Source organism: Trichosurus vulpecula, chromosome 1, assembly GCF_011100635.1.
Source record: "Trichosurus vulpecula isolate mTriVul1 chromosome 1, mTriVul1.pri, whole genome shotgun sequence".
Classification (NCBI taxonomy): Eukaryota; Metazoa; Chordata; class Mammalia; order Diprotodontia; family Phalangeridae; genus Trichosurus; species Trichosurus vulpecula.
Window position 1 is genome coordinate 141,524,980 of NC_050573.1, and position 19,062 is coordinate 141,544,041.

At 32.6% G+C, this 19,062-nt stretch overlaps 1 protein-coding gene across 5 annotated transcripts in view; it reads right to left on the reverse strand.

Annotated features, from left to right (window-relative positions):
* RIMS2 (regulating synaptic membrane exocytosis 2) overlaps positions 1-19,062 on the reverse strand; it is a 544,900-nt gene that overhangs the window by 380,428 nt on the left and 145,410 nt on the right. For 4 of the 5 annotated variants that reach the window (XM_036741740.1, XM_036741738.1, XM_036741737.1 and 1 more), the window contains exons 7-9: positions 17,066-17,112; positions 15,487-15,599; positions 6,533-6,663 (exon numbers count right to left, since the gene is read on the reverse strand). In XM_036741740.1, the coding sequence (XP_036597635.1) occupies positions 6,533-6,663; positions 15,487-15,599; positions 17,066-17,112 (291 nt within the window). Of the gene's footprint in view, positions 1-6,532; positions 6,664-9,921; positions 9,970-15,486; positions 15,600-17,065; positions 17,113-19,062 lie in introns of all 5 variants that reach the window. The other variant, XM_036741736.1, reaches the window with a different exon arrangement.

Genomic DNA, 19,062 nt, shown 5'->3' on the forward strand with positions numbered 1-19,062 from the left:
GGTTATGAGGATCAAATGAGGTAATATCTATAAAGGGCCTTGCAAATCTTGAAGCAGTATATATAAGAGAATTTTAAAACTGGAAGGGAGTGACCATTAATATCATTTAGTCTAACCCCCTCATTTTGTAGATGAATTAGGTTGCAGAGGTTAAAAGGTCACAGAGCTAGTGAGGGCCATACACAGGACTGTGACATCCTTGTCCAGGACTCTTTATATTACACCATTAAGCCTCTCTAATTTGTTTTGATATTAATGAGTACTGATATACTATCTTTCCGCACCCCCATAACAAATTTACATTTTTAAACCAGGACCTTCAAGTGAGTAAATGAAGAAGTGTTTAATAAGTGCTAACATATTCCGAGTACTATGCCTTAACATAAAAGAATATGTGTTCTGAGTTTCTAAAAGGGAAATTAGTATTCATCCTATTACACTGACCCTTTTCATAAGACAAGGAGTTTTATTTTCCATCTTTCCATCCATAGTACCTAGCATAGTACCTTTTACAAAGTAGGCACTTAATACTTGTTGAATTGATCTGAAAAGTCAGCTTAAGAAATATGTGATACTCTCAGTCACATCCAAACACAAATTATAGTAATCAAAAGGAGAGGGGAAAGGTGTGGCATATGGGGTACTCATCTGTGAGTTTATAGAGGTAGTGTGATGCAGTGAAAAGGTTGATAGAAATGGAGTAAGAGGATCTGGGTTCAAAACTCAGCTCTGGTTTGAATCTGAGCCCTTCTTGTTTAACTGCATGACCTTGTTCACTGCTTTGGGCCTCTGTTCCCTCAGATATAAAATAAGAAAGGGGAGGGTGTGGTGGACCCCATGATCCCTAAGGTCCCTTACAACAATAGAACTATGATCCTAGGACTTAAAAAAAGAAAATACAGAAACAATGATATAATCTTGCTTGCAAGTAGGCTGTGGGCTCTCCTTGTGACTTCTAGATCCTGTATGAAAGCTTCAAGTTAATTAGAATGGGAGGCTTTTCTAGAAGTTAGAAGGTGTGGCTTTCCCACATATCCTGTTGAAGGAACTGCCTGAAGGAGAGGCCTCAGCATTGGTTTTGTCTTCCTGCTTTGGACAGGTTTCTTTCCCCCAAACCTCTCGACTAGAGAAGGGCCTTCCAGCTTCAAAGGGTCTGGAGCAAGTTGGATTCTCCATCTGTGTCCTAAATGGCATCCGTAAGACCAGCTAGCAGCAATATCTGACTCAAGAGCCAAGGGCAAACTGTGCACAGGGTCACCATGTTTAAGGGAAACTCCCCAAGCACCCCACAAATGAGAGAAAGCACTTCTAGGCCCCAGGAGCTGAGAGTTATTCCTTTGCAACATGTGCTTTTTAAGCTCAAGTCCACTTTCCCTTGGAATATGTGTGTACTTGTGGGAGATCAAAGAATAATAGCTGGACAGACAAAATGCTACATTGGTACTCATGAAATGTAAAAAGACGAAAAAGAAAGTCTCCAGCTCATTAGGGAGAACATACATAATAATAATGATACCCAGTAATATAGCTAGCTTTTATATAGTGCCTTAAGATTTGCAAGGCGCTTTACAGATATTAGCTCATTTGATCCTCATAACCACCCTAGGAGAAAGATGCTATGATTTTCCCCATTTTAAAGATGAGCAACCTGAGACAGAGATTAAATAACTTGTCTAGAACCACATAGTTATTAGTAAATGGCTGAGGCCATGTTTGAACTCAAGTCTTCCTCACTCCAGGTCTAGCTATTCACTGAGTGATCTGCCTGTCACAAGAATCACTTAGAAAAAAGGCATGGACAAGCACCACTTTTACTGATGGAGAGAGTGTTCACATCAATGAGATCATAAACCATAGAAAAAATAAATATTTTAAGCTGTTGTCATTTCAGCATCTGTTCTTGTGGCATATTACCCAATAGCTAATAAAACGTAATATTCCCTGCTGTAATGTGGTTAGTATTTAGTACAAACTAGCAAAGTAAGATTGAAAAATTTCTTTACTAAACACTTCCTTCACATGAAACAATGATTAGATTATTTTTGTCGTTTGGACATCAATAAACTCACAATCACAAAAGCTTAAAATTATATAATGCTTTACAAACATTTGTTTCACAACGGTCCTGAGAGAAATTATCATTACTGTTTTACAGATGAAGAAACTGAAGCACAATGAGGTTCAGGGACTTTCCATGGTTACATGGCTACTAAGAGACATGTAACTTGACATACATAAATCTAGGTCTTCTAAATCTGAGTCCATTACTCCTTCCGCTATCCCAACAGTCCTTATATTCCAAGGGATCCATGTGTCATATGTAGTAGACATTCTGTGAAATTTATAAGCTATGTGAGATGGCCACATTGTCCCCATGTCTTGAGTCCTAAGTGGATAACTTGACCATGTGGCACTGTTAAAAACACAAGGTGAATGTGCAGCCCTTAGTCATATAAAAGAAACCTGGAATGAGGATGTAGGCAGTACCATACTAAGGTATTAGCTTTTAAAGACTTGTAACATGTTCAAGGTGTAAATTAGGTACTAGAAACCCATACACTTTGAATGGCTGAATATGTTACTACTGGCCTCTGGGTGATAGGATAAATCCAGATAGCCTAGTGCTGAGAAAAGGTATAGTTCTTCTCATCTACTGGATTTCTCACTGACGTATGGATTGCTACTGATCTAGGCCTGTCTTTATGGGGATGGGAGGCAGAGAGACTATAAACCTTCACTGATTAATGCATTATATATTATTAAGTGATTACATTTATACTTGTTATCTAAGAGAAGAGAGTTGGGTTTTGTTTTTGTTTTTTGGTGGGTTTTTTTTGCCATTTGCTGTATTGATTCAATTTCATCAAATTCCAACCCTGACCAACACGAATCTGGCCTGGAACACTAGAAAAAAAGGAAGAATATAATTTATTAAACGAAAGGGAATAACAAGTTCAGTATCATTTCGTTGTTCTCTTGTTCATTTTAAATACTTTGATGCTAAAAGCCCTAGAGATAATAGTCTTTTCTAATAGGTAAAATATTAATATATTCCTTGAGCTATATAAAATTTTAGTAATATATAGGAATGCTGAGGATTTATGTGGGTATATTTTATATCCTGCAACTTCGCTCAAGTTATTTATTATTTCAGGTAGTTTTTTACTTGATTTTCTAGGATTCTCTAAGTAAATCATCATATTACCTGCAAAGATTGATAATTTAGTTTCTTCTTTGCCTATTCTAATTCCTTCAATTTCTTTTTCTTCTCTTATTGCTAAAGCTAACATTTCTAGTACCAAATTGAATAATAGGGGTGATAATGGACATCCTTGTTTCACCCCCAATCTTATCGGAAATGCATCTAGCTTATCCCCATTATATATGATGCTTGCTGATGGTTTTAGGTAGATGCTACTTACCATTTTAAGGAAGGCTCCGTTTATTTCTATGCTTTCTAGTGTTTTTAATAGGAATGGATGTTGTATTTTGTCAAAAGCTTTTTCTGCATCTATTGAGATAATCGTATGGTTTCTGCTAGTTTTGTTGTTGATATGGTCAATTATGCTGATAGTTTTACTAATATGGAACCATTCTTGCATTCTTGGAATAAATCCTACCTGGTCACAGTATATTATTCTCAAGATAAGTCATTGTAATCTTTTTGCTAATATTTTATTTCAAATTTTTGCATCTATGTTCATTAGGGAAATTGGTCTATAATTTTCTTTCTCTGTTTTGACTCTTCTAGGCTTAGGTATTAATACCCATATTTGTGTCATAAAAAGAATTTGGTAGTACTCCACCTATTTTCCCAAATAGTCTACAAAGTATGGGAATTAATTATTCTTTGAATGTTTCATAGAATTCACTTGTAAATTCACCTGGCCCTGAGATTTTTTTCCTAGGGAGTTCATTGATGTCTTGTTCAATTTGTTTTCCTGAGATGGGGTTATTTAGGTATTTTACTTCCTCTTCTGTTAATCTGGGCAATTTATATTTTTGTAAATATTCCTCTGTTTCCCTAAGATTATCAAATCTATTGACATACAATTGGGCAAAATAATTCCTAATTATAGTTTTAATTTCCTCTTCATTGGAAGTGATTTCATCCTTTTCATTTTTGATACTGGTAATTTAGCTTTCTTCTTTCTTTTTTTTTTCATCAAATTGACCAAAGGTTTATCAATTTTATTGGTTTTTTTCATAAAACCAACTCTTAGTTTTATTTATTATTTCAGTAGTTTTCTTGATTTCAGTTTTATTAATCTCTCCTTTGGTTTTCAGTATTTCTAACTTGGTATTTAATTGGGGATTTTCAATTTGTTCTTTTTTCTAGCTTTTTCAGTTGCATGCCCAATTCATTGATCTCTTTTTTCTCTATTTTATTCATGTAAGCACCCAGCGATATAAAATTTCCCCTAAGGACTGCTTTTGCTGCATCCCATAAGTTTTGGTATGTTGTCTCATTATTGTCGTTCTCTTGAATGAAGTTATTAATTGTTTCTGTGATTTGTTCTTTGACCCACTCATCCTTTATTATTAGATTATTTAGTTTCCAATTAATTCTTAGTCTGTCTTTCCCTGGTCCTTCAGTACAAATAATTTTTAATGAATCATGATCTGAAAAGGATGCATTGACTATTGGCTATATAAAATTTAAAATTTAAGTATACAATATATGTAATCAACAGAAAAAAGGTTCTTTATTGGTGCAGACCTGTGACTTCTCCTGGATTACAGTATTTGTCAAAGGAAAGACTTGAACCTAGGTCTTTTTGACACAAGGGGGTCAGCTCCACTTTGCCTTTTAAATTAAGGTTTAAAATTTTTATCATATGACATTTATAAGTAAAAAGGTAATCAGGAACTAACTGCAAAATTTTCACAGTTATCACTTAAGGATTTTTTTAATGTGGAGTTAATACTAACTCTGGAGAATACAGAATTAGTAGCATACCGAAGAAGTTGGTCCTAGGACAAGTGCTAACATTTTCTTTAGTAACCTGATGGTATAACATAGGGGTTCTAAATCTTTTTTGGCATGAATCTTGTTGGCAGTCTGATGAAACCTATGGACCTCACCTCAGATTAACATTTTTAAAAGTATAAAATAAAATATATAGGATTAAAAGGCAAACCAATTATACTGAAATACAATTGTTAAAATATTTTAAAAGACCAAGCTCATGGAACTGCGGTTAAGATCACCTGGTATGGGGTAATGCTTATTAATTGGAACATAGGAATAATATAGTAAATGGTTTTTTATTCATTCATTCACATAAGAGCAAGTTGAGAATCAAGTGAGGTCATGTGGGAAAAGAATAGAGAGTATTCACTAAAATCTTGTATATTTCCCTAGTGAATTATGATTCTGTGTTTGGTTTACTACATGAGACCATTTATGATTCCCGTAGCTGCCAGTGCCTCTTCTATACATAGAGAATTATGCTCATATATGAATTGTGTGTATATGTATGTGTGTGTGTGTGTACACATGCGTGTATGTTGTCTGTCCTAATACACTTAAGTTTCTTAAGGGCAGGAACTGTTTAATTTTTGTCTTTTTTATCCTCAGTGCCTAGCACAATTGCTTTGCACAGAGTAGTCACTTAATTATTATTCCTTGATTAATTTATTTACATATATACATATACATATGTATGTATATGTGTGTATATATATATATATATTTATGATCTATATTTTAAGAGGAAGTATGCCTTAGTGCATAAAGTACAAAACTGAAGAGTTAGACCATAATTGAAGTCCCATTTCTAATATGTACCAACTGTGTGACACTGCGTAAGTTATTTAACCTATCAGAGGCTCAGTCTCTGGTCCACAAAGCATTAAAGGGGTTACAGACTGTGTTCATGGAGAGAGTTCATAACGATAATAAAATCACAGTTCATAGTGATGATTAAATTATGTATCATTCAGCAGAAATTATATGTATCTATGCAAATAATATATATATATACACACATGTATGTATATAAATAATATAAATTATGTACAATTTTGGCTGCCCCAAATTATTTAAATGTTCTACACCAAAACAGACTATTCATATATCTTAAGAAATAAACGAAAAAGGCAGCCTTTACAACACATTTTTAAAAATATATGTCCAATGGGCTACCATTAAATATTTAAGAAGTACAGGAAGCTCTCTTGTATTTTGGGTGGCTCCTTTATGCCCTATGCGATTACCTGGGCAAGAATCATACAGTTTGAGAATGCATAGATATGTTGCAGTTAACACTGGCAGAGGGAGTACACATATCAATGTAGCTACAGATCTAATGAAGTATTGAATATATCTAATAAATATTTAATAACAGTAGTTTCTAAACAATTAAATATCATTTAAAATACCTATTTTCATATAATACCAGTGAATCACTTTCATTGGAAATTTGGACATAACTGATATTTAGAAACAATTCTGATTTTTTAAACCCATTTGTGTTTTAATATTTTTGTACTTGTTTCCAGAAATATATATTTTTTCTGTTGTCCCTACCTTCTGTCTGGAAGAAAGTAAATTTTAACATAAGGATTCCGTGGTCTCCCATCTTCCCTGGAAGGGAGATCCTTTGCTCCCAAAATTGTAACTATCAATTGATGACCAACTTTGTCATACCAGAGTTTTATCTGAAAAGGAAAAAAAAATTAATTCGTCCTTATTCCTAATAAGATGGCATAATGTTTATAACCCCACCAAGTTTATCTTTCCCCCTTCACCAACTTATTTTTGCATTAGCACAGAATTCAAATTGTACTATTCCATTTAGCAAATTATGTTGGAAAAAATGAAAGGATATGCTATAATAACTTCAATGTACTAAAATTGTCAATTTGGATATAATAAACAGAATATTTTGAAGTCTATGCAAATTACTTAGAATTTTGTTTATATGAAACATTTAGAATGTACTTAGAATTCTATTTAAACACTTTTTGTGTACTTTAAAAAATATTTTACCACGACTAAGGGTAAAATTTATCCAAATTGTGCCGTATTTCATAGTTCAGAAGTAGCAAAAAAAGATGTTTCTGCACTTTACATTGGTAACCTATTCACATAGTTCAAAAGGAATTTTTAGAAGTATTTAGGGTTATTACATAGAAGACAATTCCAAGATTTAAAGGGAGGCTAAGCAGCAGCTTCATGCAATGAATGCTCTTAATCTATCAGACCCTAAAATTATAATATAGTTTTTCAGGATAGAAATTTCATTTTAGTTGAAAAGCCTTGTTATTTAGAAAATACATTTGTCACTGATTTAGAATGCTGCAGGAATATTTCTTTCGTTTCAGATGCGGAACTTTGACATAATCTCATGAGTACAAAGTCAGGAACTGGCAACTTATTACCTAATTCTGAATGCATTTGTATTGACAACTATAAACTAGCCTTCAGCTATTTGGATTTAATCCAGCGCTTGAGGTTGCAAGTAGAAAAAGTTTAAGAAGTCTCTAGTCCACGAGTTATGGTAGCAAGAATCAAATCCAGGTTTTAACTCAAAACTATACTCCACCTTTGTCCCTACCTCAGAAACTCAAAATGAGCTAGAATTGGGGGAGGAGGGCAGTGACCTATGGAGCAAGAAGAAATGCTGTATCTCTCATTGGCATCTGTTTTCTCTAGCCTAAGTTGGGCTCTACATATGGCTCCAAAAGACCTAGAAGATTAGGGCAGACTATTGTCATTATTAATAGGGAATAATGTTTGCCCAGTATAAATAAGGGACTCTCTTCCCATACATATTTTTTACTTTCACTCCTCATGGGATTAACTTTGCTTTTGGATCTACAAAGAGAACCAGCCTTAAATGTTTAAAAAGTTATTGGACTCTAAATGTTATCATGCATTAAGTCCTCATATGGTAGCAGTAGTAACAAGTGTTGGACTGTAGAAAAACAAATGCTGACCCAAGTCTAAAAACAACTATGATAGAATGTCAAATTTAAAAGTAATTTTGTGCCTTATTACAATAAATCAGAAATATATAGGTGTATGTATAGTTGAATATTCAGAAGCAAATACATAGGAAAAAAGACCCACAAGGTTGCTTCTGTTTTTTCATGAGAGTAGAGAAGTAATATAGGCTTTCATCTTTCTATCTCTATAAAATTATTATTCCTGTCTTATGTTGACAAATCCAATTTAATGATGTGACATGATAACAAGGCTTTCCCCATCTCCAATGATTTTCAGATGTTATTATTAAAGCCCTTTATTTTGGTTTCTCTGACTACAATGGTAAGCATATTTAGTACATTAATACTGCAAAAACTAGATATAGACATTTAAAATTAACCTGAACCTCCCAGCTGAAGAAATAAAACCTGAAACTGAATAAACCACATTATCAATAGACAATTTAATTGCTTTAAGACTTTTTGTAAGCAGAGACTGTAGTGCTTGAATTACTGAAAACATATTACTTTTGCCTCCTTTAAAATCCTTAGCAGCCAGGAATTTTAAAATCAATTTCAATATTTAAAAATACTTCAACATTATAAAATATATTTTATGTGAATAGAAATATCATATGTATCCATATTTAAACATATATCACTTTCCTGCACATTTTCATATATGAAATAATTGTTCACATCATTAGGATTTTGTTAAAACAGGAATTGTGTGTTTGACCTTTAAATTTATTTAATGGTACTTTGACATTTAATGAATTCAATTCATCAAGTGAATTATTTTTAAAAATCAACTTAAATATGAAACTATTTTTATTTCATGAAAAATGTAATTATCTTAATGTCAGAATTTTCTAAAATTGTGTGACTTTTATTTTAATTGCATAATGAAATATTTGCATTGAAGTTTTAATAGCTATCCAGCTTGCATTAGCAAGATGATATTTTTTTTTGTTTAGATTATTTTAATTTATACTTAAATTTTGAGTCTGTGCTTCTAAATAATGTATTGAAATAGTTTGTTGATTTCAAAAAAAAAACTCAATATGTCATCTTAATGAGTTTGTATGCTAGACAAATTTATTTGTTCTTGGTTTTTTAACCAAGAATCTTGATATTTTTAACATGAACTTTTAAAAATGTATATAAAATCATCATCTTAGCTTAATCACAATAATAGTTTAAAATATCTTAGGTAGAGCCTGCACAACAGGAGTAAATTCATGTAGTTTAATACAAATAAGGAATTATTTAAAAAGTAAAAATATTTGAATAAAAGTAGTATTCAAAACAAAAAAAACATGCAGCAAAGCAAGATAAGCACTAACATATTAGTAAAACCTACATTTGAGTTAATCTACTACTTAATTGTTTCCTAATGAAAAGAGGCAAATAACGTGTACCCAAAGGTTACCAAAAAGTAAGTAAATTATCGATGACAGATAAAAATATACTTTAAAATTATATTATATTTTTATTATTTATTATTATCATTTTATTATTGTTCAAGGTACAAATTTATTTGCCAGTCTTCTACTCAAGGAGCTATTAATTGGAAAATGCAAAAAAGGATATAGTACTAATGTAAATACTAATGAATGATTTAAAGAGACAGCAACCTTAGTGTAATAAGGTCAAAGATAAACAGTACAAAATTAGCTTATTTCTTTTACTGTATTAATGTGTGTACATATGTGTGTGGAATCTTTAGTTGATAACCCTCTAGAACCCAAGTTCAAATACAGTATACATTATAAACTCAATAACAAAACTTAAAACCGGTTGTCTCTTTAAATTAAATTCAATATTTCAACCCCCATGCAGAACTTTACAAGCTGCTCAGTAGATGATATGGGTTAAAGCAACATACCAAAACAATGACATTTTCCTACAATGCATTTTCCAAAAATTAACAAATAAATAAACTTTTAAGCACAACTTTAGTTTCTGTCAGGCAGACAAGGCCTTTACCTGAACCCTAGGAACAAAAGGCGTTGTTCTTCTACTAAGGCTTTGGCTCTGGTAAGCAAAATTAAAGAAAAAAGCAATAAAACAAAACCAAAAAGGACAACACGCTGGAACTAAAAGACCAAAAGTAAAAACCAACACACACAACTATAACCTTAAAAATAATTTTCACCCTTATATATTTATACTTTAATATTCTAATGGAATGTGTAAATTAAATTTGCCAAAATGCTAGTATATAAAAAACATAATTTACTTGAAATAGATTTAAAAATCATATTCAATAAAGTTACATGAAATAAGAGTAAATGAGAAATAACATTCAGGTGTAAACCTTCTGAATATAAAGTTTCAAATGCATCATAAAAGCTGAGCCTTAGAAATCAAATATAAAGAAATTCAAAATTTAACCTTTAGATGAACTAAACAGAAGAAATCATTGACAAAACTGGAGAACCATAGGCAAAACTGAAGGAAAACTGGATGAAAAATGGGTAATAAATATATTAGTAAAAGCAATCCATGATAGCCATTGTTTTCAGAATGAGTTATACCTAAAAATTAAGTATTAATAGAATTATCGAAGGCTCTAAGATAAAAGTATGTCTATAATTCAATTTTATCAATGAGTTTTACTAAATTATTATCTCCACCAGCTTGAAGTCTGAAAATCATCTTAAACATTTTTATTTTACCACTAATCATCTAAAAGTAAATTGCTAACATTTAGACTAGATAAGCATTTTGTGTATTTCTAACCTTTGAGTGCTTATCATATGACAAAATTTTTTCAAATCTATTATTTCCTTTGCTTGTTATAACAGTTCCAAAAAGATGTGGATATTAAGCAGTATCCCCATTTTACACATGAGAAATCCAAGGCCCAGAGAAGTCATATAACTTGCCAATAGTCACACATCAAATTGGCGGCATAGCCAGGAATAGAAAATTGTGGTGTCCTAACTTCTACCCTTATGTTTATTCAGCTACACCATTCTGAGGATGAATAGAAGAATGTTTTATCCATATAATTCCCACTTCTTTTGTTATCTATCTACTTTGAAACAAGTAATAGTAGACATCATCTAACCAGAATGTATGTGCTTTTTCCTGGTCAAAATAAAGAAATAAACCACTCATTTATACTGATTAGGGCTGAAGGAGAGTTAATGAGCACTCAGTTTATTATTTTTGCATAGCAGCTCCTGATTCAACTTTCAGCTCATTTCATGTTTCTCTCCCATTTTCCCACATACAAAGTTAAAGTACTATCAGCACCTTCAACCTGTGGGCAGAGAAGAGTAATGTACTGGGAAGAAGAAATTGAGTATTTTTTTCCCCCTAAATCAAAGGCGTTTAAGCCCTAAACATGAAAAATAAAATTGGAAATGGGAAAAGAAAGGAAGTCTTAAATGTTTAGACCACCTGAAAAAATAATCTCAATCTCTTTCTGTCTCTCTGTCTTGCTCTCTCTCCCTCCTCCCTCCCTTCCCCTTCCCTCTTTCTCCCTCCCCCATACATGTAGTGCCCCTCTAAGTAAGCAGTATCCCATTTTAAGTATGGAGTCGTAAAAGAATTGAAAAATGTTCAGAACTTTAGAATACAATTAACTGTTAATAATCTCTGTGTTACTCTCAGTAGATCACAGTTATTGAGTAACTGGAGATGAACCTCAAAATTTAATAAAGCTTACTGAAGAAGTGACAGAATAGGAAATAAACTGAAATAATGTTCCTCTCTTATACGAAGATCTAGAGTTAAGAGATCTCAGAGGTCATCTAATCCAGCCTGTCATCTTACAGAATAAGAAACTGAGGAGGACCAGGGAAGCTAAACAATTTGCACAAGATGTAGCTAATAATTAAATATCAGGAGAATATCTTCTCTTCCCTCCTTCTCTGACTCTCTCGATTTACAACAAACATAACAAAGAATATTAGAGGTGGGGAGACTATGCAAGTAAATCTCTTAATACTTTAAAAAGAAACTACTTTCTAACTAAATACACCAGTGTCTTCTACTAGCTTCAAAAAGGTAAAAATAATATCAACTCTTCATTAGGTCACATAGTGAAGTCTGCCCTCTGATATCTTCTGAAACATACATTTATTTGAAACTAATTACTTATACAGGGTTAAATATGTATATGACATAATATTTTAATAATGGAAAACATAAGAAAAGTGAGGTACTAAGCAACCTATTGTCAGTTAAATAAGTTGATCCATTTTAGGCATAATGGGCATGATCTTCTGATTGCTCCAAATGTAGAATTTGAGTTTATATGCTTCTGTTATTTTCCCACCTTTTAAGGTCATTTCCTACCACTCACTGCAGTATTGTATCCAGGACATTCCTTTCATGCACCACTCCTGAAATAACCAGGAATGAAACAAATAGATTCAAAGTTCGATGACAACTTTGGATTAAAAAAAAATAGAAAAGAAGGGAGAATTGTAAGAGTGAGGATATATATTCTCCAATCATGTATGTTCTTTGGAGGGATGCATACAAATAGATAAATATAAACAAAGAATGAGAAATGACAGAAATTTTTGTAAAACAAAATACGTGGGCAAAAAAAATCAGAATAAGAAATCAACCACAGACGTGTAAATAAAATGAAGTATTCAATAAATATGAGTTTTGGCCTGCCTAATCTGCTATAAAATCCATTTCTGTGTATTTTCTCAAATTTTAATAATATAAAAAGATTATATTTCACTTTATTACAGTCTAAAAACTAACTGAACACTATGTCATCTAATTATATGGTCTAAAGTTCTAAAATGGCATTTTTTTTACAGAGAAATGCTTATATTCAGAAACAAATCAAAAGAAACACAAATAAGGAAACAAAAAGAAAAATTAGCAAAAAACAATAATTCTATAAGTGAATGGATTAACATTTAATTTAGCTGGTATGCATTGGTCCTTAAGAGACTTAACTACTAATTGAAGATGAAAACATTCTGTGTTTTTTTGTCAGTTTGTTTGTTTTCCCTTTAGGAAATAAGTAGCAACCAGTGAACCCAGTATAAACTAGTGTTAGGATAACAAAGGTAGAAGATGAAAGAATTGCCTCTGTCTAAATGCAAAGTATAGTTATAACCTTACAGGTTTAGTATGGCCTTTAATTAAATGTCACTGACAAGGAGGTGTAGCCTGAGGAGGATTAGAAGTGAAGGGAGTTTCTTTTGTAATGGTGTCATACTACATATATATATATATTTCACATGTGTCAAAGATTCCTCTTCTTTCAGCCTATGCATTGGAAGAGCATAATTAGGATAGTGTTACTGGTCTAAGCTTCCTGGAAAAGAAAATATTGGAGTTAGGACCAGAGAGCTTCTTATCCCTCATTATCCAGGTAAACATATTGCTAGTGTCCTCTTGGACGCAAATGGGAGACTCAAGCCAATTTCAGAAACGTTTGCAGGTAGAAGGAAGACAACTAGCCTAACTAATAGAGACCTGAATACAGAACATACTGTTTTCAGAGCCTAACGACATGGCTCTGACACCCATCGTTAGACTAAGATCCCACACCTTTTAAGCCAACTTTTATGATAACTCTGAGGAAATAAATCTGAAATCTATACTTTTAAGGGAGGTTAAATATAGCTTTATAAGTTTTCCAGTCTTATCTTTCTTGATTTATAGTCATGTTCCAAGGAAATTTGAATTACGGGTGAAATATTTCCTTCAGTTATCCCCCTGGGATCTGAACATTCCAGTGAATTATTAAAATGTCATTTACTTCATATTCTACCAAGGATAGAAATAGTTTATTCACTGGCTTGATTCAGTCTCTTTTAAAGATCAGAAATTTGAAAGTGTTACATTTTTAAATGTGGGGAATTGGATATGGTTACAAGACAGGAGAGTCACACGTACTTATGCAGTCGTGGGTGATGTAGTTGGTGGCACAATGGATAAAGACCTAGGCTTAGAATCAGGAAGAACTGAGTCCAAATCCAGCAGCAAATACTAACTGGCTGTGTGACCTGGGCAAGTCACTTAACCACTGTTTGCCTTAGTTTCCTCAATTATAAAATTGGGATAATAGTAACACTGATCTTGCAGTATTTTTGTGAGGATCAAATGAGATCATATTGTAAAACAGTACTTAGCACAGTGCCTGGCCCATAGTACCTACTATATGAATGCTTATTCTCTTTCCTTCTCCCCCCTCCCCGCAGTCAGCTTTTGTGACTATATCAATGCTTCTCTTTTACCAGATTACATTTGAGAATAATTAAATATATTTTATAAAGGAAAATAGGATATGTGCTATTACTATGAAAAAGAAAAAGGATGTCTTACTTATAGAAGAAAATAATAGAGAGAATGGGGGGAACATATCAATATCAGCAAAAATCCATCTCTTTTTAAAAATAATTTTATTGTCATCATCTTAGCTGATGCCAGCATGTTAGACCACAAATCAGCTTGTCAACATTATTTTTCATTAAATTATTTGATTTTTATAGTATTGTTCCATGCTCTATACTTATATATTTTATACTTCCCACAAATTAACTAGAATTCTAGAGAAAAGGCCAGGGACCCCAAACAAAAATGTATTTTTTTTTCATTGTATATAATTCATGAATGCTATTTTAAAAAGCAAAAAGAATAACTTTTACTTCATTAGCCCTTTCATAAATATTAAAAAAACAAAACAGCACTATTGCTCTTAAAATATTATATGGATATTTTACCAAAGCATTATACCATGTAATGTCTGAATTTTGAGAATTTAAGTTGAATTTTAATCTCTGGTAGTTCGAAGCAGTCAAAAGTCATCTTTAAGCTCTACATTTCTAAAATTAATGCTCTTAAAACAGTATAAATAGTATTGATATAAGTAACTGAAGTATATGGAATTATATACTTACAGAGGTTTTCTGATTTGAAAATAGACATGAGTGTCTGAATTTTCCATTTTTTTAGAATTTAGAGATATCATGAAATATGATATATTAGAAATATATAATATCTTGAACATATATCATGGAATCAGTCATATACTAAAAACTTGCCCCACTCATCACTATGATTCATTAGTTGGGGAAAGAGTCTAAAATTCCTTTAAAAATACAGTTCTAGATATAGATACAACCTACTGATATCCTAAAAATCCACACAATTTTTTTTAGAAATGAAAAAGGTAGAATGCACATAACATATTCCTTTAGCTTAAACAGGGCCTTTATATAATACAACATTTTACCTCCTGAGGATGAGATTTGGCTACCATGGAATATAGAACAAAAGACCATGACCCTGAATGTTATGACAGTAGGAGATAAAAGGCTTAAACACAGAAAAAGAAAAGTTAGCACTCTCTAAATTCCAGAGAATATAGGTTAACTAAAGATACCTTTTCATTTGAACCAAGAAATGGGGATAGGGGGAAATGTAATACCCTTTAAATGAAAATCTAAGGTCGTATTCATGAAAAATCATATTTTAGCTGGAAACTGTTCTGCTATAAACTGGTATCATATTTAAGAGTATTATTATTTCAAAAAGCAAGAAAAAATTATTTTAGTGACTACATACTGAAAGTTGTCCAGACAAGAACTGCGGAACATCCCTCAACATTCCAGGACTCATGGGAGAAGTAACAGAAATGGAAGGGCGATCCATTTTTTGAGATTCAAATGAGCTAGAGCCTGAAATGATAATTTTGCATTTAGAGCAGAAGCAGCAGTTTTTCATTTATGTTTAACAATACAACTTTGAAATTACAAATTTCATACAAAATGCCTAAGTTATAGTGTTTTAAAGGTTGTGACATTTTCAAAGTTCACCATTATAATGGGAATCTCAGAACTGACAATTCCACTTAGACTGTGCTCTGTAGCCTCACTGCCTTAGAGGTTTAGGGATTCCCTGACGCTGTCCCAGGAGCATTCAATTAGAAAACATTTGCTGAGAGACCCTTATCATGTTGTGTCAAATACAACATGAACACATGAGAACATTTCTACCATAACAAATCAGTGTTAATTCAATTCACTTGGCAGTTCACTTAACCACACAGTGCCCTAAGCTACTATCTAATACTCAAACAGTTGAGAGACTTAGGATCATAGATCTAAAACTAGAAGGAACCTCAGAGGCCATCTTATCCAAACTCCCCATTTTTAGATGAGTGAATAGAAGTCAGAGAGTTTAAGTTACTTGCCAAAGGTTACGTAGGTAATAAGCATCAGAGGCAAGATTTGAAACCCAAACCTTCTAACTCAATAGGTCTGCTTTTTCCTAGTTACCAATCTACATTAGTAGAGGCAGTTTGTACATTATGATTTCCTCACACTGATGAATATCACAGGTCTGGCAAAAACAAATATTGATTAAATTATTTATTAGTTTCCTTTAAGAAATTTTTCTAAGTATTGAGTATTCTTTCTTCTTCAAACACCATCGTCAGACTCTGCAGTCTAATCAGGCACTGACTATTTGCAAAACATTTACACTGCAAGTTTTATTGCTTAAGTACTTAAATTTGAAAAGTAGAAACCTAATATGTTGAAGGGCAGCTAGGTGGCACAATGGATAGAGCACTGGGCCTGGAGTCAGGAAAACCTGAATTTAAATGCAGCCTCAGAAACTTAGCTCTGTGACCCTGGGCAAATCACTTAACTGTTTGCCTCAGTTTCCTTATCTGTAAAATGAATCTGAGAAGGAAATGTCAAATTACTCCAGTATCTTTGCAGGAAAACTACAAATGGTTTTTACAAATGGTTTTACAAAGAGTAAGACATGACTGAAACAAGTGAACAACTACATATTTTAAAGGCAAAATTAATTATTTAAAATTTTTTTTTCTTGTTCCCCACCATGACACACAATATTTATATTTTTTTGTGATTATATTGATTTTTTCTAGGTTATCACATTGTACAATTAGAGAAAATTAGTTGCAGCTAGATGGTACAGTGAGTAGAGCACCAGCCCTGGAGTCAGGAGGGACCTGAGTTCAGATGCGGACTCAGACACTTGACACACTTACTAGCTGTGTGACCTTGGGCAAGTTACTTAACCCCAATTGCCCTGCCTTCCTCCCTCAAAAAAAATAGAGAAAATTATTGATTTATTATGAAATCCATTATATTCTCATAAAAAAGAAACTTACTAGACTCCAGTTGTGCATGTGTACTATCAGGGATTCTGGGGATGTCTCTGAAAGAATGAAAAAGAGAAAATAGAAAACTTTTTCAAACATTGGTACAAGTAATATCTTGGCCATTAATAGAATACTCACCCTACAATTAAATTATTAAATAGCTTGAGGACTTATAAAGTGTAAATCTATAAATTTATAATTTGTGGTCAAGGGTTTATCACCTTTCTCAAAAGGTTCAATAAATATCAAATAAGTAGTCCTATTTTTATCCTTTAGAGATGTACTACACCACTAGTTCAATTAATCTAACAATATTTAAAGCCAATTTAGTATGATTCATTAAGAATATACTGAATTCTTTTAGTGAATTAAGCCATAGTGATAGGTATTTAAACATGATGCACACTTTGGACTGGCAACAGTACATATATATGTGTATGCATGTATGTACATATGTATGTATTGCCAGTAATATGTGTTCATTTGAAAAATTCCCCATCTCCTGCTGTGCAAAAAATAAGGGCATTTTTGCTTGAGCCAGGATAGATATGTTAGGTCGAGTAATTTAGTGAGCAATGTAATAAACCTCAAGTCAGTTATAGCTATCTACAACAATGTGAATAAACATTCCAAAATATTAAACAAAATATAAAAATTATATAAATTATTAGGTGAAAATAATGCCCCTTAACAATTGGAAGTTCAAACCTCAAATTGCCACTTGACCAAAGTATGTTAGATGTTAGCAAAGTAGGACAAAACAGGTGAAACTTCCTGAGTAAGGTGTATTGTAAGATATACTTCAATGGAACTAAGTGATTATTTTCATTCAAGGTTCAGGTCAGGTAAAATTCTAATGTTTAAAGAATGTATGGGAACAGGACTTTTAACTTTGATTTTTAAAAAAAAATTCTATCCTTAATCTTACCTTCCCCTTGTATTTAGTAATACTGATTAATTATGTATTATTTCTCTCCACATAATAGCTGAGTGCCTATTGAATGAGAAAATAATTATGGTTTACCACTTTTTATGTAAGTTGCATGACATTTAGTCATTGCTTCTGTTACCTTTGTCTGTCTTGGCTTAGAAATTTCTAATATGATAAGGACAGTTTTCATAAAGGAGTTGTAGCATGGTTTGATGTGCAAGAGCATACTTTATGGTGATAATGTTGAGGATGTCACAAATGTCTTTTGCCATCCTCACATAATTCTCAATATTTTATATAGATAATAAGTTTTTGAATCTAAAGCTAGAGAAAGAACTGTAATAAAAGCCTAATCATTGAGGAATTTACTTTCATAAAATTTAAGAGTTGGAAGAGACTTCAGAAGTCTTTTAGCCAAACACATATGCATAGATATCTCCATAATAACCCCAACGTGGGGTCATCTACTGTTTAATTTGAAGAAAAAGTTGGGGGAAACCCATTACCATCTGAGACAGTCCACCACACTTTCATTTAGCTCTGATCATTAGGAGTTTATTTTTAAACAAGCCTATGTCTGGCTCCCTGAAACTTTGATCCATTACTCATAAATCTGCCTGCCAAGTCCAAGCAGAACAAGTGTAATTTCTCTCCCACAGAGTTCCCTAAAGTTTCTCTGCCCCCTTTCCTTCATGTTCTCCTCATAAGGCAAGGCCTTATGTCCTCCACTATCCTGATAGCCCTCCTCTGGACACTCCAGCTTGTCAATATCCTTTCTAAAGTGTGGTGCCCAAACTGAACACAATACTCTGAGATATGTTGTTTGACAGGGCAGAATACAGTAGGACCATTAACCATCATTCATTCTCTTGATACTCTCTTTTTTTTAATGTAGCCTAAGATCACTTTATTTTTTTTAACTGCCAGGCCATATTGCTAACTCATACTGAGTTTGCAGTCCACTAAACCCTCCAGACCTTTTTCACATGAACTTCAGTCTATCCATTTATCCTTCATCTTATATATGTGAACTGATTCTTTGAATCCAAGTGTAAGACTTATGTTATTAAATACT